Here is a 27,185-nt window from a genome sequence, read left to right as displayed (position 1 = left end):
GTAGCCGTGTGGAAATTTAAGGGGCCAAATTTGTTGCTTCTATTTGTTTACTTTAAATGTATTAATATCTCAAAATCAGCGCTGTGATAATTTATTTGTTTTGAAAGGGCAGATGTAATTTTACCCCCAAAATCCAACAATCATTGTACTTATTGTACAGTAACTGTGCAGCATTCTGACAACCCCATATATATTCCCCCAGATGGCAACGCTAATTAGAAAGACGATCAAGTAGTGTGAGGTCTCTTTTGTTCTGGCGAGGGTGGGGTTGCTCTGGCAGCAGTTCTTAAAAAGCTGCAGTGAGACTTGAAACTGCATTAGCTTATTACTATCCCCCTCAAGTCAGAAATTTTGCACAGAAGAGGGAGGTGAGCAGATGGGACGACAGAGCAAAGGAATTACGATTTTTTTTTTTTATTATAATGGCATCCAAAAACTAATAATGACTCATCATATAATCACAATAAGCCTCCCCGGCTTTGCCAGACACCAGCAGCATACTTGACGGGGAGACTAGAGAAGCAAGAAAAGAAACTTTCCCTCAGTAAAGTTCTTCTCATCTCTGGGAAACTTTTCACCGCAAGCAGATTAAGGCCTTTAATTCGTTTCTGGTACCAATTCCCCTCAATATCACCATGGCTCATCACTGTGGTCGAAGACATTTAACAGTGTGACCGCTCTAAAGGTTGACCCAATTAAGTGTTTACAGAGGAACTTAATTCAATACAGCTAATTCAATTGTGAAAAAACAAAACATGTGTAATGGTACATGTAGATGTGATTCTACGAGAGAAATGAAAAACAACACAGGGACCTAACTGGGAGACAAACATGTTCCGTTTGCAGTACGTCCGTATTCATCACAGTCTCACTAAAACATAATAACGTGCTGTAAAACAATGATGGTGAGTACTGCAATCCCTTACTCTTCTTGACTGAGACCTCAAAATGTTTTACCAAAACAAACAAGGCAACACTCTCATGTTTACACTTCCATTTTCATGAAAATTATACGAGTTCAGAAGATGAGGCAGTTTGTTTACTGGACTCAATCTATATCAGAAAATCATGCGGAGGCAGGATCTTCTTGCCAGGGTTCGTGCGTTCATATTTCAGGAAAGTTTACAAGGGGATGATTTGTATAAATATACATGTAATTCTAATGACTACTTTGTGACTGCGAAGACTGTCTGACTGACCTGAGGGTTGGAGCACTTGACGTGGACGGGCTGTAGATCAACATGGAGGCACACTACAAAGGAGTGCCTTCCTTCAGCAGAGCTCTGCAGCTTATGGGATGTGACAGCTAGTGTGGAAGTGCAGCCCATCGGCTCCAACAGGCTCAGGCTTTGCTGCTGCCCCAACAATGTGTATATGCTGAATTGACTCAGGCTGATCGTCCATGGGAAGGCATCGCCTGGAGTTAGACATAAAGAAAAAGCAAACGATATATGAAAACAAGTACGTATATTGCAAATGGCAAAGAGATGCAAGGATGACAGACATTATGTGATGTGAGGGCAAAGAGATCAACACTAACTATGGTCTCAGGAAAAATATGTGATTCTGTGTTATCCCATTTAACCTAGGTGTTTCTGATTTGTACATATTGTTCTCCATAAGACACGAATAGACCATCTTTCTACAAATCTGCCATATTGTTTATGCCATATGAAAGGCAACAGTTTTATCCAGTATACACGTGTCACACCATAGCACAGAATTCGGCATATTTTGGTCTCTAGAGGTAAGAAGGATTGTGCTGTGTTCCCTTTTTGAGAGAATCTGTCACTTAGATTTATTCGCTGAATATAAATTTGCTAATGTCTCTTCAGTGTAACCACATCTATTTTCAATATTTGTATAGTTTAAAACTAGTATGAATCATAAGCTATGAGCTAAGGTCTAGCTTGGACTTCTTACAGGAAGAAGCAGCTACTTTTTGCTGTTCCCTGGTCACGAGGGCTCACCACAGCGGGTAGCTCCGTATGTTTCATTTGGCAGAGTGATTTTTTGCTGTACGCTCTTCCTGACACAACCCTAAAAATGATTTATGGCTCCAGCTGGACTTGAACCAGCAACTTTGCCAAATAAATGTGTAAACCACTTCACCACGAGGTCATCACCTGGTATATTGTGCCACTTAAACTTTGCATGTGGAATGCTGTGGATTGGTAACAGCATAAATATATATAACAAAAATGAGAAGCTTGTATTATTTTATTATTTGCAGTTTACTCCACGGTATAACGAATGGTGTTTCCAAATTCTCAGTCAGAATTTGAATCCGGAACCCCTAAACTTGGATTTCACACTCAGAAAGTCGGAGCACCCACACCCATCCCGAGTTAACAATCCAAGATGGTGGCAGTGAAAGTAAATAGATTTAAAACTGTAAACTGTATTTGGGACTCAACTAAATAAGCAGAGCACTGACCGGGCTTTATCTTTGAATGCAGCACTGTTTTTAAGGACCCATAATCGAGTATTATATTGTATAGCTAGTGATGTATGAATCGCTCTACCTTGCAAAGAACCAAAACAAATCCTGTTTTTCCTCGCTTTTCTTGGAACAAGCTTACTCAGGAGTGATGTCATTCCCAAGTTCTGAAGTACCTGGAACGTGGGGGCCTTCTTCTCATTTTTCTTCCTTTTTGTTAAAATCCAGCGAGGGCAGCTTTGCCAGATCTTGACAGAGTCTGATTCTAAGATGCCTTTAGGAACCCACTTATTTAAATTGCCCACCATATATGGGATCCACAAAATAGACAGTGGTGTGGCTTGAGTAAAAACATTTTTCCAGCACATGAAAAAAAACTTGGACATTACATAACCTTTTACTATTGTGAAATGGAAAACCTGAGAAAAGGAATACTGAATAGTTATTTCATCTATAATTGATTACGCCACATCCATTAACCAGATACACAAACACAGCGTAAATTGAGGCCTTATATTAAATCTGTGAGTCTGAAACAGCATGCAGCACTGGGAGTGCTTGAACCAATGAACTTGCTGACCCTGGAAGTACCATCTTACAGGGATGAGGAACAGGTTCATTATCACAGGGCCACAAAGAGCACTTTTACCAATACGCCCTTGGCAGGCTGCTTTGATCCCGAGCATTGAATATGAGGGATGAAGACCATTTCAAAGAGTAGGAATGAATTACTAAAACCATGGGTTGTTAATTTTCACTGCAACATTGACAAGGCAGCTGATGTCACTGTTTTTGCTGTCGTTTTTCTTTCTCCTCTGTTTTTTACAACTGCATGCCCAATGCTGATGTCATTAAAAAGTTTGGAGAAAAGAAGTGTGCCCCCCTTTTTTCTCCTCCTGAAGAGAAAACATTGCTCAACCATCTAAGTGTTGCTTGTGTCAACTCCACCAGGTGTGCACACCACATGTGCACGATCTATCTCTCAAAGTCGCGCTACTTAAGTTTGTTTGTCTTTTGTCATGGTAAATGAGTAGCAGTGGGTCAAAGGTTTGCTCAGTGTTGAAAAGACTCTAATGATGATGAATTGACATTATATATGCTATTACTATTGTGAAATCATACATTTTAATTATTAATAGAAATTAAATGAGTTATTTAAGTGATTAAGTCATATTTTCTTTCTCACTAAGTGGGATTAAATTCCCAAGATTTCCAATTTTAGCTTATGCATCTATCACCACCAGTGTTTCTAATTTCAGCTTTGAAATCACTCTTTTTGACATCACTGTGTATCTGGGTGTATGTCCCAGAGTATTTCAATAATTCTAATGAAAGTTTAGATTTCATTAGATGTGGTATGAAAACCTACCTTCTTCCAAGATGGGCTTTGAGACCACAAAGGGGAGCTCCTGTAGTGGTTCCATGTACTTATGCCCAGCACTGAGGATACTAATCTGAGGCAGGCAAACTACCAGAGTCCCAGGCATGTTGGTCTGGTTGTGGTACCAGCTACGCACAGTGCCGGGAATGTCGCCACAGATGATAGTGCTCGGAGAAGGGAGGCTGTCATTGGGGAGGAACACACAGCAGGGCTGCAGCTCCAACTTGAAAAAAGGCAGAAAAAAGAGGGGAACATTAATCATGTTAGCCAATTCAGCCTCACCCATCAGTAAACAAGCACCTGTCTTATGCCATCCAAGTGCACAAAAGTTCAGTTTTTTTGCCAGTATTACAGAACTTGGACTGTGATGGAAAGAATAGAAGAAAAAGAAATTGTGCAATATTCCGGGTGTTGCTGGAAAAGCCTGAACATGGTGAACAATACTTTCCTTGGTTTAAAAAAGAAAAAACCCTACATTTGGTCACACACACTAAACCGTCTTACAAAATGCACATTACATACATTACATTACATTTTTCTGAGCCTTTATTGTGATTTTCTGAAACAGAAAAACAAAAAACTTTGAGGTTTCGTCAGTTAAATAGTAAAGTCTTTTTAAAAAGCACTGGAGATCAGTCCCAGCTGCACAATGTCCCAAATAATACATAAATAAATAAATAAACAAATCAAATAAAAATCAAAAGCCTTTAGATGAGTAAGCAGTAGCCGGCAAGAGTGCAAGCAACAACTTTGAGCAACAATATTGCTTTGTGTTTTTCCATTTTACCATAACTTCACTGATTTACTAGCCTAGTTAATGAAAAGCAAAGGGGTGCAGGGTCCAGGGGGCAGACAGCAGGTGTTGCCAGATACTTGTGTGAGGATGTGTGTTCACTTCTGTCAGAGAGACTACTTCTACTTATTTTTAGTCTCACTTATTAGAGAGGTGGATACTCTATGAGCCCTCTGGTTTCATGAGCAAGTTATACTGTAAGATATGTTTGGCATATCTTAACACGTTACGCACACATTAAGACACACACCATCAAAATTTGCATATGCACTTGTATGATCTTTGGCTATAACTGCACGGGCCTGGAAACCATCTCCAAGTTTTCATGGGAAGTGAAAGAGAAGGCGAGACAGAGAAAAAGACTTTGAAAGCAGGATCAAGAGGAGGAGAGTGAGACACTGAGAAAGAGAGAGAAGTACAGATATGGTTACACTTTCATCATACTCTGCTTCCTCTTTTGATTATTCTTTAAAGGGTGGTTTGAAATGGGAACGCTTTTGCACAGTGACACATACGCTTTGGCCTTTTTAAGAGCTGGCACGCAGAGAAAAAAAAATCACCGACACTGCCTGGGCTGTTGCAGATCTAAGCAGGGTTAAGCTGTAAAGCAGGCTGACATACGGAAAGTGCCGGCTTTAATACCGTGACTCGGGCCTGCACTTTGACGACGGTGCTTGAGGCTAATGCTATCCTGCTGGACATCTTGAATATATATATATATAAACAGATATGTGCCAAAGTCCTCAACCATCAAATATCGTCAGAACAACGGTACTGGCTGATGGGTGTGTTGGTATAAGGAACACGAGGAAACAGAAAAAATAAGAGCAATGGCTTCAGTTACCTATACTGTAATGTCAACAAAAAAGCATTACAGCAAAGTTTATTATAATAACTAGAATCCAGAGAATGAGTTTGTTTTAATCACCGTGTGATAGAAAAAATGAAATCACTGAGTTCACATCATGTGACAGTTTGATTAAGCACCTGGATGATCTCAGGGCTAATTTAATGTAAAACGAAGCTCAATTATAATTCAAAGGGATTTTGTATATCATATTTCTGAGTAAGTACACAATAGTACAATATCATAGTAATTATCGATATAAACATTTTACTTATTATTTACTTTTTTAAAACTGCCATCTAGACACAGACTGTAAATAACTATTACAGAACCACGCTGTGCCTGATGAGTGACCGAATCTGTCACCATATATCACCTTCTAGGAATTAAAGTTTTACACATAATCAGAGAAAAATATTATGAACATAAATCATTATAGGTTCAGTGAAATTAAAAACCAATGGAAATTTGTTTGTGTTTTTGAGAGGAAACATCTGTATCAACCTCTTTAGTATAGAATTGTGGGAATTTTATGTAATAAAAATGATTAAGCAGGTGATTTTTGTTCGTTTAAAAAGGGTAGTTGTGACTATTACAGGGTAGAAAACACAGGCACCTATCTGTTACAGTGAATGTGAACAAATAACACAGCACCTTATATTGGTGTTTGCTCATGATTTTAAAGTGCTTATGATGGAACACAACGATGATGTCAGGTGTACGACAGTCATAGTCTTGCCACATTACACAGAAATATACTAACAATAAACAGATAATATCTCACAGATGACGACAGAGGGCAGTCAGACAATTGACTTTCTAGATGTTTATACATAAAGGCACACAATGTTTCAAGGAGCAGAGTATGTAATGGAAAAGAAAATGGCACAACAATCCTAAATCTGGGCGATACAAAACGAATCTTTGGTTGGCTCTTTTCTCCTTTCATTCCCTTTTGATGACAGTTATTAAAAGCCACAAACACAGAGAAACAAACATGTTGTATTTACCAATGGCAACAGTACACAACAGTACAAGTCCATAGGGGGACAGTGATTAAAGCAAAAGAGCTTTTTTTCATGAGTGGAGGAGGTTTGGATCTAAAGAGCATTTGATGCTCTGGTGACCAGTGAGGACTTGTTGAGGAATCCCAGTTGCCTGAAAGTGGATGACAGCACAAAAGAGCAAATATTACTATGCCAAAAGAAAACAGTTGTACTGGTTGGTAGATGTCTTGTGAGTTCAAGTACAATCTTTTAATAATCCACACTTATTCTGGGTCACAGCGCTGTCAGGTGTTCAATCTGCATCCAAGACAAATTGGGCAAACATCTCCAGTAAGATCAAAATATAACAAGAACTGCTAAAGCTGCTCTAAATCTGTTCTTTTTAATAATATAAAATACTTGGGACTGTTTTAGCATATGAAACTTTGATGCCAAACAATTTTTGCTGAAATGGCCTTAAAATGTCAGCGAACATATTGGAAAAGAATCGTAAATGCCCGTCCTTGTCACCATCCTGTTACGACAGTGTCACGTTATTAGGAACGTGAACTCAGAACTGAACGGCAATCCTCCACCCAGTTCTCTGTGCTACTGTTAATAGCAGGTCACCCTGGTCACCTCGCAGACCTTTCCAAAGCCCCCCATCTGTGGTCTAATGCTTGAGCTGTGACTCATACACACACATACACACACAGGGAGACAGACATACAGTATCCAAACAAAGACGACAGGGGCAACAAAGGGCAAGAAAGGGGAGCACTGGAACTGCTGAGCAGTGCTGACAGATCCAAGAGAGAAATAGTCTGAGGTCAGAATGTCCCATATGCATCATTGCTTTTATGACTGCCAAAACCACTGACAGCATCTCTTCCCTCTGACCAACTCTACAGCCCTCTATCCCTCCATCACCCCAACCTCCCATGCCTCTGTCCTTTTGTCCCTCTCACTGCTGAGCATGCATTGATTCAAGGTGGAAAATCTGCGTTGAGATGTGAGAGGAGAATCGTGGTGTTCATGGTTATGGTTGACATGGCAACAGACACACAAAAAATGTTGCCCGTAATCACAGGTCAAAGTGGAAAGTGAGAGCATGTATGTGTTTTATGTCTCAACCTCAGGTGTAAAAGTGCAGTTGAGGTTGTGCAGGGTCGTGTTTGGTATTCCACACAATTGTGTTTAACAGCTCTGTAACAGGCCAATAAACACAGCACTGGAAGCAGTTAGTGTGTGCGACAATGTCCCCCTCCCACGAGCTGAGGGCCAGGCCAAGTTCATGTATGTTTGTGTGTGTGAGAGAGAGACTTGCACAATGTCCTGTGACAGGAGGAAACTGACAGGAATACCAGGCTGACCTAAAACTCATTATGTTCCGTCACATGCTTGGGTGGCAGCGGGCCACATTTTCACTACTCACCAGCCAGTCACAAGGCTCAGCAAACTAAATTATATTTTTATCCTAAATAGGATAGTGGAAATTTATTTTCTGTTAGTGTAGACCCGTGGAAAGGCGGTGTTTCCAAATGCAGCTAAAGGAAAATTCTGAAATGAATTTAAAAATAGAAATGGGCACAAATAATATGTGAAAGCCAGAGGCATAATTGCAGTGTGGAATATCTGTTACACAACTTTACCCTACTGGGTTTAAGGGTAATGTGGAATAAAACTGCAGCAAAAACAAGACAGATAGCCCCTGGAAATGACTCGGGCACAACAAATAATAAAGTGTATGACCTATGGTTCAACAGCCATGTAGTTTATACATTTATTTCTCATTATTACATGGATAAATAGGGCTGACGGTGTTTGAAAGGGATTAAAATTCAGATTCATATTCAAGTTGGGCCAAAGTTCAGAATGGCAGATGGTTTCATACAATATCTGTATTATTACAGAAGATTCAGTGGGGAAAAGCGAAATCAAAGATGCATAATTATCCGTTCCTTTTGTCCAATGACATCATGTCCTGTCAAAGTGAAACAAAATCTTTCAACATAACAAATGGAGTTAACGCTCAGCAACCTGGGACCATACTTTAGTTACCTACTGCCTCCAATAACAGATTCAGTCAGGAGAATAACACTGACGGACAATTTGAGTATCTGTGTGTGTGTGTGTTCAGGGGCCACGGATCACGTGGATCACTTGCAACACATTCATAAACTTTTTTTTATTAATGTGAAAAAAACACTTTTCAATTTCGACCAGGAAATCTCAGTTAAACAAGAAACGAGACTGAAGCCAATCAACTCCTTATGAGGCTGCACGTGCAGGGATTTTACTGTGAAAACATGCTCAAATGACACACTTAAACATTTGCAGAAGCATACACTGTGTGCTTGCATGTTCTCTTGCAAAACTGAACACGTACACAATCATAGATCACATCCCCCCTGCTAGCTGCAGACAGCAGTTACTTAAAGAAAAGATTCATAATGAAAAGCGGTTTAAGAGAAAAAAAATGCCAGAAATAAAAAATAATTCACAACAGCAGTCAGCTCAAGGTGTTTGATTTTTGTAAGGTTCAGACCTTGCAATATTAAAGTGAAACCCCCAACAATCAAACCTACAAGGAAAAACTTGGTGGGGTGCAATGAACACGAAAAGCCTGCTGGCACAAGCAGGAAAATAATAGAGAAAATGAGAACACAGAGAGACCACAAACAGGACATGACCCAAACTGGGAGCTGGTTCGAGAGGAGAGGGGCCTGTTAGCTACAGCGAATGCCTCCCATTCTACTTCTGGAATCTCCAAGCAAGCCTGCTTATGAGAGGGAAGTGCTCTACTGGGATAAGATTATACTCTGAAGTTGTCAGGATGGACCCGGTCATCAGTTGAGCTCTGGTCTCAATAGGGAGCCAATGAAAAGATGATATTTCTGTTCAGTTCACTAGAATGGCTGCTGCTCCTTGCAAGCTTGTCCTGATGGTAAATTCTCCACAAAAAATAGTGCATAAGATTGCCTCTTTTTACATACGTACACCAGCGCAGACACTGCTTTGTGAATCTGACACAGAGAAAAAGACTGCATTTGTTACTTGTGCTCACACAGATGAATTTGTCTCATGTCTCAGCACATCTCTGATATGCAACAAAATTCGCTCTCTGCCATTCAGTAATGAGACTGAGTGGGTTGACAGGGAACAAAGCTAGCTGAAAATAATGTGGGGACGTGTCATCTTGAATGATCTTCATGAAACTAGCAGTTAAAGGTTGTTCAAGTCTCAGTATGGATGCCAACAAACAAGATTCAGTAAAAAAAAGCCCCAGAGAGTTTGAATCTTTGAGTGACAGCCTGGTTATTTATTAGGTGACCAGCGCTTATCCATAGATTTAGGTACTGAGCCCTTCCTCTCAGCCCTCTAAATGAGCAAGGATCTGCTTACACTTTGATCTACAATACACAACCATAATTAAATGTAGGTTCTGGGCTGGGAGGCCACATGCAGTCAAGAGTAAATACTACTAGAAAAAAGACAAAAAGCTAAAAACATTAAAAAAAAGGGGAAGTATATCCATTTTGAGGTTATTTTGATTAAATTTTAAGATGCCCAAATACATTTTTCCCTTTGTTTCTTTTCTCTGGCACCAGATCACAGAGTTCTAAAAATGGGGTCTTCTTCGTGGGTTGTGTGTTTGTGTGTGTCAAGCTCTGCTCAGTTTTATTCCCGATCACTTCTCCGCACCATCAGATAGGGTTCAGAATACAGCCACATGTGCCGACCCTGTTTCAAATCTTTGGGTCTTAATACCCCTGAAAAGCATCCCTGACTTCATGCTCTTCTGAGCAGCAGTGGGAGTGCATGATCTGTCTTGTGTCGTACTTCTCCCTTGAGTCTTTGTGAGGATGGTTTATCTGGTTCCAGCAGAGCAGGTTCTAATAGAGAGGAAGCTGAGGGCCAAACACACTCAAGCTTTAAAAGGCTGAGGCCATGTGGAAATGGCCTATATAACCACAGGAGGCTCTTAGGATCTGCCGGGCCTCGCCAGTAAATGACAGAACAGTGAGTTAGATTGAGGACAGCCCGTCTACTCTTAAGACCAACTTAGAAGTGCAGCAGACAGTATATTACTCACCAATAATCATTCATAGACACAGCTTTATGTTTCAATCATGAACTGACAGATTATAGGAACGAGAGATCGGCCTTGTCCAAAAGAGGGTTTCAAAATTTTAGCACTCATGACAAAACAAAGCAAAAATACATTGCTACTGTTTACCCTCAGTATTTAAAAATGGAGATGAGATGTTAGAAAACTGAACTGCTCCATTGTATGAATGGGTTAGCTGTCTGAATCACATATGAATCTGAATCTTTACACATATGCAGCACAGCAGTCATGCAAAAGAGTACTTGCAAGAACTACAAGCAATTACTGTCACCCTCACCTAACTCGACCCAGGCAATGAAATACGTGTGATATCAGTCCTGCGGCGCTGTACAAATCCGCTCTTAGGCTTATTGTTTTCATATCACTGTAGGGAAGAGAAACTTGGATGCCCTAACTCTGTACAGACCTTAGCAGAGCACAGACTTTGGAGGTCAAGATCACCCCTCTGTAGAGAGACCCACAACATGTGAAGGCCGCACGCGCACACACTTGCACATTTAAACACGTACGTACCGACAGATTTTTCCCTCTATTTTTCTACACACAATAATAAAGCCACGACACACAGGAAATCACCCAGAGATAGAGGAGAGGAAATTAGAAACACCCTCTCAGCATCCCCAATGAAAACATTTGCAACTCTGGAGCAGAAAAATCTCAGTGGAAGGATCGGCAGCAAACGGAAAACACATCCCTTTGTTTTAAAAACCTGATACCTCTCCAAATGTAATCTTCCTGTGCCTGCACCAGACGGGACACTGTGTTTCCTAAGTGGCCGGTCAGATGAACAGAAGGTCCTCAGAGCACAGAGCCCACTACCCCACCCACCCACTCTTAACCTTCTGCTCCCCTTCCTTCTTCACATCTTCCTGCATTTTCTGTTTGCTATAAACCAAAACAAACAAACAAAACAAAACCCCAAAACAATAGTCAAAAAGTGGGTGTTATAATACAAACTGTATCGTTAACATTTTAACATGATTAATGTGTGTACCTGAAGATTCCACTATGCAGATGTATCTTGCGGTACATGGATAGAGATAGAAGTTTTGGTTGGAAACCTCAGAGAGCAGATTTATTTCCTGATCTTCTTGAGAAAAACATTTAAGCATGATTCCTTTTGACACCAGATAGGCTGTGTCTCACCCACATGCCACCACAAGCAATAAGATCGTGGGCTGGCACCGCACAACGGGCTAGGCAGCCAGCCATCTATGTGGCCCTGCATTCCTCTCTTCCAACACTGCTTACAGAAGCTGACAAGCTCTGGAGGTCTCCCTGGCCGAGGTGGAAATCTGCAAAAATAAACGCTTTAGGTGACATGAAGGCTTTGTTTGTTTCTGCTAGCTCAGCTGTTTGTGTTAGCGCGGTGGGTTAATTGCGACTTTGATCGCTGCGTTTATTGATCCAACAGTGGCCTTAGGAGCGCGGCTGGCCTGGCTCGCCTCACCTACTCCCACCCATAATCTCAAACAATCACCCCTCCACCACCTCAGCATGGTGAGCCAGTACAGATGGGGCTGAACATGGTTCTCCATTGGCAGAATGCTAGCAGTTTGCATGGAGCTACAAACAGTCCATCTACCTGCAGAAAGCATCTGTTGCCAGATGGAGGCAGTGTCCAAAGTATTTGGTAGAACCGGCCCGCATGTACTGCATGGACCCAGTAGGTTAAAAACCATTTTCTGCAGTGAAATACCGACACAAAAGGACAACTGTGGCACCTCCAAAAAAGCACAAGTGGGACCCTGTCAAATTAAGTCTGAATACATCGCTGATGTTTGGCTGAGCACCAAGGATGGGCTAGATTGTTCTAGGTGAGAGAGACTGCCTAAAGGTTAGAGTATAAGTGATGCAAGATTCATGGAATAACTGACAGCTTAGAGCAAAGTCCTCAGATATAAACACGGGTTGACTAAAGTTTGGCCAAAAGCAAGCTTGGCTTGGTTTATCTATAGTGGTGGTGGTGTAGCCAGACAATTTTGCCTTTGGCTAACTGAAGAGAGTCAAGGTGGCTGTGATAATGTTATGCAGTATGTAATACAGGCCAAGTTGGATCAAATGGTGATGGACTGCAGATGAAAAGAGGCTTCAAGGGCTAACTCTGGCAGATTTTCACCACTACTGATTTATACAGTGTGACCCAGTGAAGCAGGCCAAACCGGGCTGTTCTAAACCCCAACTGATCTGATTCGACCTGTGTTTGGCACGGCTTCCTTCATTGTCCCAAGACAAAGGGTGGATGTGTGCTCCATCAATTTAACCCGATTCCCGTCCAAACTAGCTTTCCAAGACACATTCAGAAGATCAGGGCATAAACTGCACATCATTTTTCTATGACAATTTTAAAACATCCCAATTCTGTCAGCAATTGCAGCTCCTGTGGCAAATCTGTACTCGCTGTAGTGTATCAGGAGGGTTTTTTCAATCAAAATCAGTTCCAAGTCTCTAAACTGCTGAGATTCAAGAGGCTAAAAACACAGGAGAATCTCAGTAAGCGCTTTTCCAGTACAGTCCGGTGAGAGGGTCAAATATGTGAGTGCGTCTATAATGGCTCTGAGGTCATTAGTGTATTGACACAGCGGCAGATGATGGAATGGGATTCTGGCCACACATGCACATTAACACACACTCGTCAAGATGTGAACGTGTGCATACATACACCCACGCACAGTGTTCTCACTGGGTAAACAGCCAATGACATCTACTTTTGCATTGTGGGCTCTTGATTTAGATCAGGCGATACTTTCTTTTTGTATTTCTTACATATTCACTAACTACCTCACCCTGTGCCGCTTTCCGTCCTTCTCTCGTTCTTTATTCTTTTGCTGTCATCCTCAAATCGCTGAACAGTCTTGCGGAGACTTAATGTTGGAAGAGACCCCTTCTGTCCTTAGCATTAACCTCCCTCTCTGTTTGCACTCAGCCAATCAGCACTTAAACAATCAGGAACTGCAAGCAATTATAGCAGGCTATTCATTTTCATATGCTGTTCATATGCTGAAACACACCAATTCATTTTCTATTACATCGCAGACTCTCATATGTAAAATATGTGTACCTCATTCATAATGTGTGCACGTATTATTTAAATGCTAATAAATGTGAAATATATTATTTGACATATTATCATATTGTTTGACACCAAATACTCTAAGGAGTGTGTGGGTAGGTTTCGTGTGTGAGGTGATAACAGGTTAGTTAAATTGTTTCTTTTTTGCTTTGTTTTTTTAAGCACATCCGTTTTAAACAATCTCATTGCAAAACTATAACATTTATTTTTTTGCACTCAGATTTATCATGCTAAATGTTAGTATATGGATTTAGACTTACTGTATAATAGAAGCCTGAATTATTTTTTAGTATGCCATATCTACCAAATTGCTTATGATTAAGATGAGCCAGCATCTCTCAGGATTTGTAAGATGACTGTCAAGTTTAAAAGCTAACAATTTATCTCCCCAATACTGAAAGAAACATGGTGTTTAAAGTGGCCCAAAATTAAAGCTGTAATTACAAATCACTTGGAAATTGTGGGTTCTGACAGACAGGGAGGATGAGGTGTTGAATGGAAGGATGATAGGATGAAGGGAGGGGGGCAGAGGATGAAGTAATGTGCCTGCACAAAGCACTCAATCCGGGGGTCAGATCCTGTTCATGGAAACCATCTGGCCAGCTTGATCTGAGCCACACCAAATCCAGTGCACATGATTCTCCTTTCTGTATATCTCTCACTTTCCTCCTGCCTTCAACCTCAGCTTCTTCCCATTTTTATCCAGTATTCTTCCCAGCTTCCTACACCTCCCTCTCCTTTCCACCGCTTTACCTTTTTTACCCCACTGCTTTTTTCCCTCTTTTTCTTTCTCAAAAAGTATCCTACTCATTAATGCATGGCAGCTGCAGGGAGCAGTGTTACTTCATTTTTCCATGGCAACGGTCTCTCTGTTTCAGCAGATCCCATTTCAGTTTTGGTAACAACGTGCTCTGTTGCCAGTGCTGAACACATTCATGTGTTAAATAGAAGGAATCATTTTAAAATTCCTGAAATAGAATCACCATCCTGATCACTTGCAATTATTATCAGAGCCAAAAAAGAACATGGGTGTCCTCAGGAGAATAGGGTGGAGAAGGGGAGATGGCTGGATGAAAAGTGCTACGGCTGAGCAGTGGGGGAGAAGAGTAGAAAACAAGAGGGAGAGTAAACAGAGCTCGGGAGATGTGGTAAATAGCAATGACCAGAAGCACAAGAAGAAAGAAAAGCTGTGGGTGAAAGCTCCAAGGATGAGTGCAGGAGCCACTCGTAGGCATTTCACCTTGCTCCAGCCTACGTAACATTTACGACAGCGCCCAATGTCAAATGACTATTTAAAAAAATTATAGAAAAACATATTACATTACCAAAAAACAAAGCATGCACAATTAGGATTATGTGCGCTGGACAGAAAACTCTGAGTCCATCATGCATGTTGCAGTGGACACTGGCTCTGTTGCTCTAAGGGAGTGAAAGACTGAGACCTCTGTTCATCCAAGAGGTAATTAGCATAGGTAATGTGTAAACTCCATTTGTCTATGAGCCAGCAAGCTTTTCTGTTTTCAATATCAGCTGCCTGACTTTGTCACGGACAGTCTCTTTACTTTTTTGATGGCGCTTTAATTATTTATGAATAATGACTTGGATATTTTCATTGTATGTGTCATCTATTATTCCTAAACAGGTAAGACTCTTACAAACTGAGATAGCTAGGACTGCACATAATTTAAATCGAAGAGATATCACAGGTTAGAGTGTGGCAATATGAGGGCTCGGATTCAGATAAGCTGTGTTTAGGAATTATGTTAACATAGTTTGTTGGTCCTATTAAAAAAGGCAAATATGGTGAAAAGAGTGACTTTAGAGCATAATGATTGATTAATAATGATTAATTACTGTACTGATGGCATCTCCAGACATTTTCACTTTATGCATCAATATTTTTGAATCTCATTCCTATTAAAATGAAAACACTTCCAGTCAGTCGCTGTGCATTTGTAAGATGAAATAATGCCACAGCAACACAGCATCATCACCACATTTCAGACAAGTGCTGGATTTTTAAAAAAAAGAGTGGTTTACACTATCACTAGCTATCACATCTTTATGTTCTGTTTAAACAGTCTTAAGCGGTCTCAGAAGCTAAGGAATAATAAATACTTTGGTAACTTTGTATCCCCCAGTCTCATTAACCCAACCTTTTTTCTGTCCTTCCTGCTCCTCTCTCTTCTGTAAAAGTCAGAAAGAAAGCCCTGCATGTTAAATTGGGCACATGTGCAGCAGAAGTGTGAGCCATTAGGTATTCTGTTTACACCACACTAAAATAAATGGAGTGGTTCAAGTTTGGGGATATCCAAGACCTGGGGTACCAGCTGTTGGGGTTTTCGGTTTGGTTCGCTTCCACTCCCATGTCAACAGGACAGAGTGTTTCCTAATTACTGCTGCAGTATGTGGTGTGGTCCCAGTCACACAGCCGAAGGGGACAGAGGAAAGTGGAGGCAATGACGGGCTCAGCAAACTATTAGTGGGTTGAGTTAACTCTTGTGAAAGTACTGTAAACAGCTCAATGTACTGACATGGGACGCCGGTTCTGGAGAATTATTTCAATTCACATGCTCTCTTTCTGTCTGAATGACATCAGATTGTGTGGTCCAAGCAATAGGAATTAAAATAATTTGAGAAGGGTTGTTTCATTTATGCCTCAATAGTTATTGTTTACATGCTCATAGAAACTCACCTTAAAGCCCTACTCAATTCAGCTGTGACTAAACCCTGAAACTAAATAGCCACATTGCCCACAATGAATAAGCCCACTGACAGAAAACCCTGCTGCACCTGTGATGACTTACATGCACTCACAACAGTATAACTATTACTACACGCAAAAATTGAATCTTGTTCATTTATGATGCCCGTTGTGACATATGACATATGCTTGCTGACAGTTAAATGTAACCATAACTTTGAGAGCTAGTAAGAGGAAACACTAATCTTTTAACAGTAATGTAGCTGCAATACTTGAAATTAGTTATTGTTGTTTTCTGCGGTTGGCTTAATACCCTAATAATTGACGAACAAACAAAAAGAAAACACAAGATTAAAACTTTGGACACATGTGGCCAGCATTTTCGTAGTAATACTCGCACACTGTAGTTAATCTGCCAAAACTGAGCCTAACACATTACTGAACTGAAAGATATCCATATGTACCATGCAGTAATGTACCCCGCATGATTACTATGCGCAGGGAAGCCCATATGTGCACACACCATGATGTCCAGCTCTTGCATCAAGAGGAGGCCTGCTAGAGAGTTGTCAGCACTTCCTGATGTGCTTCAGATGGGGCTGGTTGTGATGTGGTCTCTACTAACTAGTCCAGTCAAGATGCAGCGAACAGACAATCGATGAGAGCATTTAACTTCCCAGTTAGACACTTAGACAGACGGGAACATCCAAGACAGCCAGCAGGCCAAACGGAAACTCGGCTTGCCACAATGGGACATGAGACACTGTATATGGATCTGTATGTAAAAGAGGGTAATCAGTTAACAACTAACAGAAGTCCCTGGATGCCATATGGCTTCACAACAGAGAGCACAAAGCTGGGCTGGGATGAGCTAAATTTTAATATATTATACCATAGAAATAGGAGAGAAATAGGTGGTCAGGGAAAAGCATTGCTGGTCCCAGAAGGCGTACAAACTTTTATCCGGGTACGCGTTCGTACGCTTGATCCTTTGGAATGTGAAGACCAAACGTAACACTGAGTGACTAAAAAACTGTAAATAATCTTAATGGACAAGATCAATGAACTTTCATCCAAGCTCAGTGGAGTAGTAGAAATGTCTTATATACCTGTTCCAGTACATAAAGACAGTTTGGTACCTGCAGAGTGAGCCGTTTAACAGCATCCCAGGCGTGGGCGATGAGCTCCTTCATTTGTTCCTCTGAGGTCGTCCATGACTCTGCAGCTGTGGTGTCAGGCATCACCCTCATTGGGATGGACAGTGGACGTGATTCTGGGAAAGAAAAAAGTGATAGGCATGACATTGTAATGAAGCTTTTAAACAATCAGCGCCATCATTTCTCATAGTGTGTACTTGTACTGCTGATAGACTTGCTGAAACATTTAGCTGACTCCTGAAGGAACCGCTACCACAGAAGTGAAGCGGCACCTTGTAAAGTCTTAAATAAAAACTGGGTTTTATTTATGAACATGAGAAAATTTTGCCCTGCATTTATCCTTTATTTCCCTCTCTTCATAATTCACTGTTATTTTCATTTACTGTAAAGTATCATGTTATATGATGTTTAACTGACACTTCATTGAGATGATGTAATGTTGGCACTCAGGTTTCTTGTCTCCTACAGCAGGAGAGGGAACTATGAAACTGAGAGAATACGCACGCACGCACACACACACGGGGACACACACACACCCACACGAGAACACACGCACACAAACTTCTAGACATGACATGTTCTGGTGTGCCTGCTGTGGTCCAGACGAGGGCTGATTGTCTGTGCTGACACTCATGGCAACAGTCAAGCACAAAAATCACACAGTAATAAGCATATTCAATTATCCATTCTACTAACTATATGAACTAAAGCACACCTTCACTGTAAGAGAACCAGTTATTGATAAGAAGACGACAGGAAGCTTGAGACAGAGTGTGAGAAATATACATAGATACGGTGAACGAGACAAAGGCATGAGGGCATTCTAGCAGGTTAACCCGAGGTCTGTGGATGTTAAAGCCATCAGGGCGTCAGAGGTTAGGGAAGGGAGGGTGGGGGGTCTCTCTAAAGACACATTAAGACATATTCCATGATTTAAAGGTCTGCCTTGCTCAGCAGCCCTATCCCACAGTTTTCAAGAAACAGCAGTGATGTCACAGCTGTACAGTGTGCCCTCAGACATCATGTTCCCAGATATCTCCAAATGCGTTGGCATGGCAATAACAGCATGCTGGTGGGGAAAATGACAAAAAAGGTGGTTAACTAACCATTGACCCACATACCTTGATCCACCTTGATGTGTGCATATCACTGGGAGACTTGGGCCACAGTTATATGGATGCTGAGCTCTGTGTGTGTGTGTGTGTGTGTGTGTGTGTGTGTGTGTGTGTGTGTGTGTGTGTGTGTGTGTGTGTGTGCGTGCGTGTGTGTGTGTGTTCGAGCACATGTGCACAAGTGGAAGAGAACAAAACTGATAATGGGTCTGGACTCTTGAACAGTATTTTCTCACACTCAGGCTGCCTCTGGCACTTGGGGACTATGAAATGGACTTTTTGTCATGATTCCTACAATCAGTGTTGCACTTGACATTATTTTTACATTTGGCAATTTCCAGTCTACCTTCCTCACTCTTATTCGTCAGTTTTTTTTCTATCCTTGTAATGCTTCCAGTGTTGTCCTACTAGATGCCCACAAAGTGAAAGATGGCAAAAATTGCCTTTGACAGGTCAGATTGTGTTTCATGGGCTGACTTTTCATTGAGTAATATGAATAGAGTGCTGCATAAACTGCTGTGATATCATTGAGTTGTCAATAGAGTTTTATTGTGAAGGGCTGTGCATACGTTGGAGTTTTCCTGTTACATGGCATTAGAAAAGTATCTCATACTTTGCAGGGGATCGATGTAGACAAGACAGGGGTGTGTAGCTACCACTGTAAGTCATGCAGCTGTCTAGACTAAGGAGACATTACCCTAAGAACTGGGCTTTCCCTGTCTATGTACATGTACGTGTGCAAGTTTCTTCCAATTTTGGTTAGTGCTCTGGTTATCTCACGGTATACATCCTATACTATCTAAACAACATTTTACCACATTAGAAAATACAATAAACGCATATACCACAAACACAAGCACATTTAAACACACACAATCTTGACAAACATAAAAACCGTACACTGAAATAGAACCCATAAAGAGCTCACACCCTCACGAATCATCACTCATGAAATGTTAAAGTAAATACAGGCCACCCTTCTGAGCTCCAAAAACAGAAACTCATACACAGTTGTACCATCTCCTTCCAATTTACAAAAATAAGAGAAAGTTACTTGAGGGTGGAGCGGACCTTGCATGACAAGAAACTGAGGACTAGCTAACTGTACGCATGTCTGCAGAGGAGCTTATGAGACAATGAAACACAGCATGCAAGATAAACCTGCATAATTAATTCCATAATGCATGCGCGCACACGCACACACACACACACACACACACACACACACACACACACACACACACTGTATGTCACTACAAATTCCAAAACTCTGTGAATAAAGGCAGCCATGAGCATCATCTGGACTCTTCTGACCTAAATCAATAATACTCAAAAATATTATTCTGAGTCATTGTTCTCAACGAGCCCATCATTTCTTAAAATTATTCCTTTTTTGGCAAAGAGACTGTCCTAATCCTTGCTAACTTTGCCGTGAGAAAGCCCGATGAATGAGTGGATTTCTGATCATCTATTTTTGAAAGCCTTTTTTTTTTGTCGTTTTTACTTTGGGGGTAGGCCAGACAGTGAATGTTCTTCCCCAGAGTGAGTCTGTTAGCCCAATCAGAAAGTGTGCTGAAGTGCAGCATAGGCAGTAACAATGGATGAAGCCTTGTGCTTGGTTTTAAATACCATTCCAGGTCTCTGTTTGTTAATCCTAGGGTCATTATTTGGAATGAAACTGCCATATCTTGTTATAGTGACTTGGCGCCTGCCATTCCTGCAGGGAGGGGATTGAGAGAGAGCGAGAGAAAGAGAGAGAGAGAGAGCGGCAAGCCTAAATTCAAATGAAGGAGAAACATGACAGGAGAGCCCAAACCTCTTAAACCTGCCCAGGCCTAACAAGTCCTAGGAGTCCCTTTAAAGTGGGGTTATTCCCCCTGCCTCGTGCCATCTCAGCCATGTCCTCATTTTCACCCTCTCTTAGGCCATTAGGCTAATATGTTATTGGCCATACTCTGGCCATACACCCTCTCTCTTACCTTCTCTCCTTTGTTTCATTCTCTCTCCAACCACTCCCTCTTGTCTCTCTCTCTCAACTGGTTTGTGGAGCTGCCAGTCCAGTCCCTTATAAACATTCTAGTGTTCTGATGGTGGTTATTCATCCTCTTTAACGGCTCCGTTAAATCTCACAGCAAATGGAAGGCGACTGTCTTTGCAGCCCACAGCTGCAGTGTCAAATGCTCAGAGAAAAAGAAAAGACCAGAACCCCGTTACAGTACTTTGACTTCAGGGCGAGAAACAAATCAGCGTCGCCTCACATCACGATGCAGGTCGCAACACTGCCACGGCACAGTAACGTAGCTGTAAAATGTGTGAGGGTGTGTGGTGTGGTGAGTGTAAATCGCACATCATTCAAATGTGCGATTCGCAGTCGCAACTGAACGCGTGTTTAAATGCACACAAATGCACTGGCACACCCACAGTCACACAGAAACACTAACATCATATCAGTGCCAGTGAACTTTCCACTACACATTTAACAGACTTCACAACAACAAAGGCGCAAAGCATCCATATCTTTCCCGGGTGGTTGAGTAACTCAACCATAAAAACAGCCTCATTGCGGGATCCCGGCATTTCCTCATGCCGCCTGCTATCTTTCTGGTATGTTCCCTATTACAAATGGTTTACAGTGAGTTGAAGTGTTGTATATTCTGCTACAGCTGCGTGCAGAGGCAGCAATAGGGCTCTTTAATAAACCTGCCCGCCTATTTGTTTTGGATGCAAGTCAGTGTTTATTTAAATATTTACGTGACTCCATTCGTTACAGCATTATTGAAAAAGCGCTGCTGTGGCCAGGCTCACTTGAAGGGGTGAGGAATGTGTAAGTGGTGGCAAGAAGACACAAAAAAATCACCCTTTTATTTCTACACATACTCCTCTAACGCTACAAACTGCATGGTTGCGCTTTCTTCCAGATGTGCTTTAAGAAGACCTCTAACAGGAGGAAAACTCTGGCAACATGTAAAGCAAGAAGAGAATAACAAATTTCGCTACATAAGTGATAATGACACAGTAATGCAAACCAATTTTCACTTTATTTGGTAAAAAGAGCTGAAGACTTGTGCCAGACCGACCATGATAAAAGCACATAAAGAATTGCAACAGCACATGTTCTCTCGGTGACATCAGGAACCCTTGAAACATCTCACGTAAAAAGCAAAACAACCCATCTCAGCTCAGTGCCCAACCTCCTCCCATTCCTCTCTCATCCTCTGTCACTAAACCCCCTCTAGCCCCTCAACTAATCCACACTACATCTGATGAAACACAGCTCAACCCCAACTTCCCTCTTCGCTCCTCTCACTTCAACCTCAGGTCCCACGGCCAACATCCACAGTGCATAATACCCTTATCATTCATGAAAGCAGCAAAGGGATACATAAGGACACATATATTCCCCACAGACCATTCTGTCTGTCATGGAAGCTGGGGAGAGGTTTGTATGGGCTCATCAGTGTGTGGAGGCAAAAGACGTTCCAGAGTCCCCTCAAGACTTCGACCATTCTTCTAAGAGAGGTGGGGGTTTCTATCTCATTATTCCTCCTCCTCCTTGTTTTCTTTCCCCACTCCAACCATCATTACCTTGATAAATTATTGACTTTACGAGAAAAATTAAACTATATAAATAACTCCACAATGAAAATATTATCCCCTTCTGAAAAGCAAACAGCAGCCAATAAAAACCCGCCTGACTTCCATCAGGCTACTTGGGCTTGGATTATAGTAATGTATGACTGCGTAGTTCTGCCTGAAGTCTTCGCATCAGTTTCCTCTCGCTCTTATAGATTTGTGTATGCATGTGTATATTCGTTTCTCTCTAAAATATATTCATATACGTCTTTCCATAATATATATTTCTAAGCCATGTGTCTTTACAAAGTTCCAAACCTCCCTTTTTGTCGATGCTCTACGGTTGAGATCACAGAAAAGCCATCAGTGCTAGAATGTTTTTGTGAGCAGCACAACCCTGACCATAACCTGATATGTGTCCTACCTTGCAGATTAACAGCAAATGCAAATGTTTCCATTTTGTCTCTTTTTTTGTCCTTCCAGTAAACAAGAAAATTACATTTAATCCCATCATGCAGACCACAAGCAGACAGGAACAAAGACAACAGTTCTCATTCCAACCTTTAGGAAGCACAGCCAGATAGGAAAGGTTTCTCAGCAAATGAAGTATGTTCTCAGAGTGCCAACAGCTAATTTTAGGATTGAAGCAAAAAAAGCCGGTGAGATCATTACTCTGGTAGATGTTAGAGAACAATAAGAAGCTCGGGACTTGGGAGGCTCATGATCAGAAACACGGTGCTGCTGCCAACAAGAACATTCATTAGGGACAAATAAAGAAAATACTTAGAGGCTAGTTTTATGTGAACCAATTTGTGGCGTAATTGTGCGGGCAGACAGAAATCGACCTCAAACTGTGGAGAAATGACTTGTTTTCAAAATCGTCTTTCCACGGCCTTTCTTGTCGGCTAATCGCACAAAAACAACTGTTAACACTTCTGTGATGATGTTACTAAGCAACATTCAAACAAACCTGTGATGTGAATTGACCAGAATATTTTGTTGGGCCATATAATGTAACCAGTAACAAAATGAAACAAAAAAAAACAAACGTGCTGACTGACAGAAAAGCCAACCATATAACTGTAAAAAACAAAACAACAACAACAAACAAACAGCCATTCATAAAGTTAAACTAGTTTAAAGTTTCATCGTATAAAGAGATTTTGAGACGATGTGATTTTCTTTCACCGAGACACAGGCTTTAAATCCAAGTCTCTGTCATCCACCAGAAGTGGCTTCAGTCCAACTGAGCCTGAACTGGTTGTGAAAGTCAGCGGTGTCTTATAACACGTGCCCTGTATATTTAACATGTGTAATGACCAAAACCAGAGAGGAAGAGAGAACGGTTGAAATATTGTGTTGCCAGATAGAGCTGAGTGCCTATGGGTTATGAGTTTCAAGCCGGGCAGCCCCGGTCCCAGTATGATATCACCTTGCCCTCAGTGCTTCGGGGGAAATGATCTGCAGAGAACTGGTTCTGTGTGTCTCTGTACATTTGCCTACACATTAACAGGCACCTTCCAAAAGCCGGCAGGAAAGTCCCCCTTGATTACTATGAAACTGTAGCTAGGCTCAGTGTGGTAACAAAACAACATAACACTCTCTTTAAATCATAAAAGTGCCAGGCATGCATTCAAATAACCAATTGGAAGCAGGGACATCTAGCTAGTACAATTGTTCTGAGGAGGCTTTGAACTGCTAAAAGCTCTAAAAATGATTTTCTTTTAGTGGATTATGATTTATTCTTTTTAATTCCCTAAGGTGATTTTGTGGGAAAATCAATAGCTCCAGTGGAAAACTATGATAATCAATAGGCACAGACATAGACTCCACTTGCCAATTTATGATCAGGCGGAACAAAACAAGGCTCCATCTCAGTATTCCATATATCCAGCACTCTGGGTCATTTAATCCTGTGATAATATTTCAATCTAGCACACTTTTGACATGCAAGCTATTAGCTTATATGTTCAAAATGACCACTTGAACGCAAGGTTAGCACACACACCGTGGGCTTTCTAAGGTCTCAGAGAGGCAGCCCAGCAGGGGTCGGGAAGCACAGTTTCACAGAAAATCTTCTTTGCATTACATTTGCAGCTTCTACAGATGCTTTCTGGAAACGAATCATCTTGTTTTTCCCACTGTGTTTCAATAAGGTTTAAAACAGCAGCGTCGAGGCACCTGGAGCTCAAGACTCGAGGGAAACCTGAAAGAAGTACCCAGGATTTAGCAGTACACATAAGATTCAAACACTCCCACTCGGAAAAAAACCTCACCCATCTTTCCTCTGTTTACCTAAACAAATGACCCTGAGTCCCCTGAGAAAATATATGCCAGCAACTAAATTGGACCTTGTCACATAGACATTTACTTGTAATCAGGTTGAAACAAGGACATTTGAACAATCAAGTAAAATGCCAAATGATAATTTAGTAAAAAGATGGAATTAAATGTCTGTCTGTTGTTTTAAAAAAAAAAAAAAAAAAAGGGCGGGGGGGAACTTGGACCATTTCTATTCATTTCTTCTAAACGCTATTTCTCAGCACATTTATTAATTTGCCTGAAATCCTTGCTCTGTCGTAACTGATGAAATTAAGTTCAATCAATATCAATCAACAACAGTCATTTCTCTACAACTATATTCGAATCAGCTCTATCCTTCAGCAAATCATTATGGCTTATTGAGTCAATCCAAGCTAAACAGCTGGACTGGATGTCGTGGGGTAAACACGCAGCAATTACAAATACATTCTGAAAGAAAAAAAAAATGCATCGCAACATTCAATAAGGCTGAATGGCTTTAGACATGAAATGCATCATGCTGACACGGAAAAGAAGACAGTTTTATGTCCAGCGTAAAGTCAACTTGGTATAAACACCGCACGCAAACATGCTAAACTAATAGGACTGAAGGACTAACCATGAACAGTGATTGTTTGTTTGTTTCTTTGCCTAAAAAACAAACAAATGTGAGAGCTAGACCAGAGGGAGCTGCTTAAATATCCCGCTCCTTCTTAGTGCTCTCCATGCATGGTAAAACAATTCATAAATCATCTTTAGAGAACCAAACTCCAACCACAACATGCTAGATGTCGACAGCTCTGATGGGGAAGAAGCCCTGGTAAGAAAGCTTTACGCAGAAAAATACAAACTACGGTTCATTTAGTTCAGCTGTGTACAGTTACAGGGTTAACGCACGTCAGTTCTATTTTGGGGTGGATTTTAACTAATGTCCCAACAAACAGGACTTTCCACAAGATTTCAGCATTAAAAAAACATTAGTCTAAGCAGGACTAAATATCAGTGCAGATCTGTTTACAGATCAAGTATCTGCAGCAGGTATTTACCCCATGATCATCAGCCAAGGAATATTAGAAATTAACATCTCATTTATCAGCCCCCAAATGAATCCCAGGAACAACTAATCAAGAGAAACGAGGCAGAACACAGTCTTAGTTTATGAACCTATGTGCATCAAGTTTCACCACAATCCAACAGGATGTCAGGAGTTCACATCTGTCTTTACGCGGCCATGACGTCCAGTCATTTTTTTCCTACATACACAGAAACAAAACTGTAAAATGTGGAAAGAAGGCATTATTGTGTAACTAGGTACAAGTGGAACTGGAGTCGTGGGATGAAATCAGCAGAGTACCTGCTGTGCTGTAAGTCTCCAGTGCTGAGCTGTGGTCTATCAAGATCTTATAACCATAGGGAAGCGTATTATTTCACCATGATTGAAACCACAAGGGCGAAATGACTCGGCCATTTTCTTCTTCTGATTGGTTGCGGAAACAATTTGTAACTTTTCATTACATCTTCTCCTGTAACACCACAGCAATTTCCAGAAAAGATGCTATTCATTTGCTTACAAGCTCCACTCCAGCGTGGAGAACTGGAGCGGGGGCACCGAGGGGTACATTTTAATAAAATGCAGTATGAGCACCTGGTTACTAATGTCTTGTTTTCACTTCACAAGAGAAATATTTGGATAGGAAAGAGCATGAGTCTAAAAAGTATATGTTTGAATAACTAATGGAGCCCAACAATTAGATGCCATATACAAATGTTGTGTGTCTAACAGTAAACACACCCACATGCAGAATTTGTGGCCAGATTTCCAATCCACTTAACATTTCATAACAACCAAAATACTACGTGTGAAAGCATCAGCGTTTGAGTGTTGTCAGTTCTAAAATCTGGTCTTTTATCGACTATTTTCAAAAACCTGATGGTGGACAGGATGTCAAAAACAAGACAGAAAAGATGAACAAAGGAAAAACAATTACAAAAAAGAGAAAAAAACAGAAATAAAGTCACCCGGTGAAAAATAACTTCACAGACAGAAAAACAAAAACTTAGATAGAAAGAGAGAGGACCAGTCAAAGAGACAGAAAACACACTGACGGACAGTTTACTCCAGTCAGCGAGTGTTGCTGACAAACTACAGTCTGATGTTACTTAGTATGGAGTGTTGGAGCCAAGCTGATTATTTACTGACAATCCTCTAATGAGACAATATACTTTTGGAATGTGAGTAAGCAAAGATGCTTCTTTATGGAAAAGCCATTAGTCTAGTTTGCAAAAAACATGGACCAGAGGGGAAATCAGGAGGAAACGGCGGCATGACCTTTCAGCTGTGAGCTCTTTAAACAAGCTAGGAGACAACCCTCATGGCCTTTGTTTAAACTCTGAAATGTCAAAGGAGCATTTTTTTCTATCTAAACACTTGACATGGGAGAAAGTTATACACATCCAAAGCTTTTTGCAGCTACAGAGATGACTTTTGTCCCAAAACAGAGACTTATCACTCCTGCTGGGAAAACGTTTCCCAGGGACTTAAAAAAAGAAAGAAAGAAAGAAAGAAAAACGTTGAACGACCTGCTTATTTCCCCTGACTCATCACTGTGATGCTTTAGTAGAAAATCTTACAGTGTTTAAAGGAGCCTAAACACAGTGAGAGTCAACAAAGTACAGACTATAAAGA

General features: G+C 41.0%; 1 protein-coding gene across 3 annotated transcripts in view; it reads right to left on the bottom strand.

Annotated features, from left to right (window-relative positions):
- The window catches only part of vps13b (vacuolar protein sorting 13 homolog B), a 293,873-nt gene that overhangs the window by 143,392 nt on the left and 123,296 nt on the right, over nucleotides 1-27,185 (bottom strand). For all 3 annotated transcript variants that reach the window (XM_005742923.1, XM_005742921.1, XM_005742922.1), the window contains exons 22-24: nucleotides 17,496-17,629; nucleotides 3,810-4,044; nucleotides 1,200-1,417 (exon numbers count right to left, since the gene is read on the bottom strand). In XM_005742923.1, coding sequence (XP_005742980.1) covers nucleotides 1,200-1,417; nucleotides 3,810-4,044; nucleotides 17,496-17,629 — 587 coding nt within the window. The remainder of the gene's footprint in view (nucleotides 1-1,199; nucleotides 1,418-3,809; nucleotides 4,045-17,495; nucleotides 17,630-27,185) is intronic.

Source organism: Pundamilia nyererei, unplaced genomic scaffold (genome assembly GCF_000239375.1).
Source record: "Pundamilia nyererei isolate P.nyererei 1_Seehausen unplaced genomic scaffold, PunNye1.0 scaffold00125, whole genome shotgun sequence".
NCBI classification, from domain to species: domain Eukaryota; kingdom Metazoa; phylum Chordata; class Actinopteri; order Cichliformes; family Cichlidae; genus Pundamilia; species Pundamilia nyererei.
This window is presented reverse-complemented; position numbering and strand designations above follow the sequence as displayed.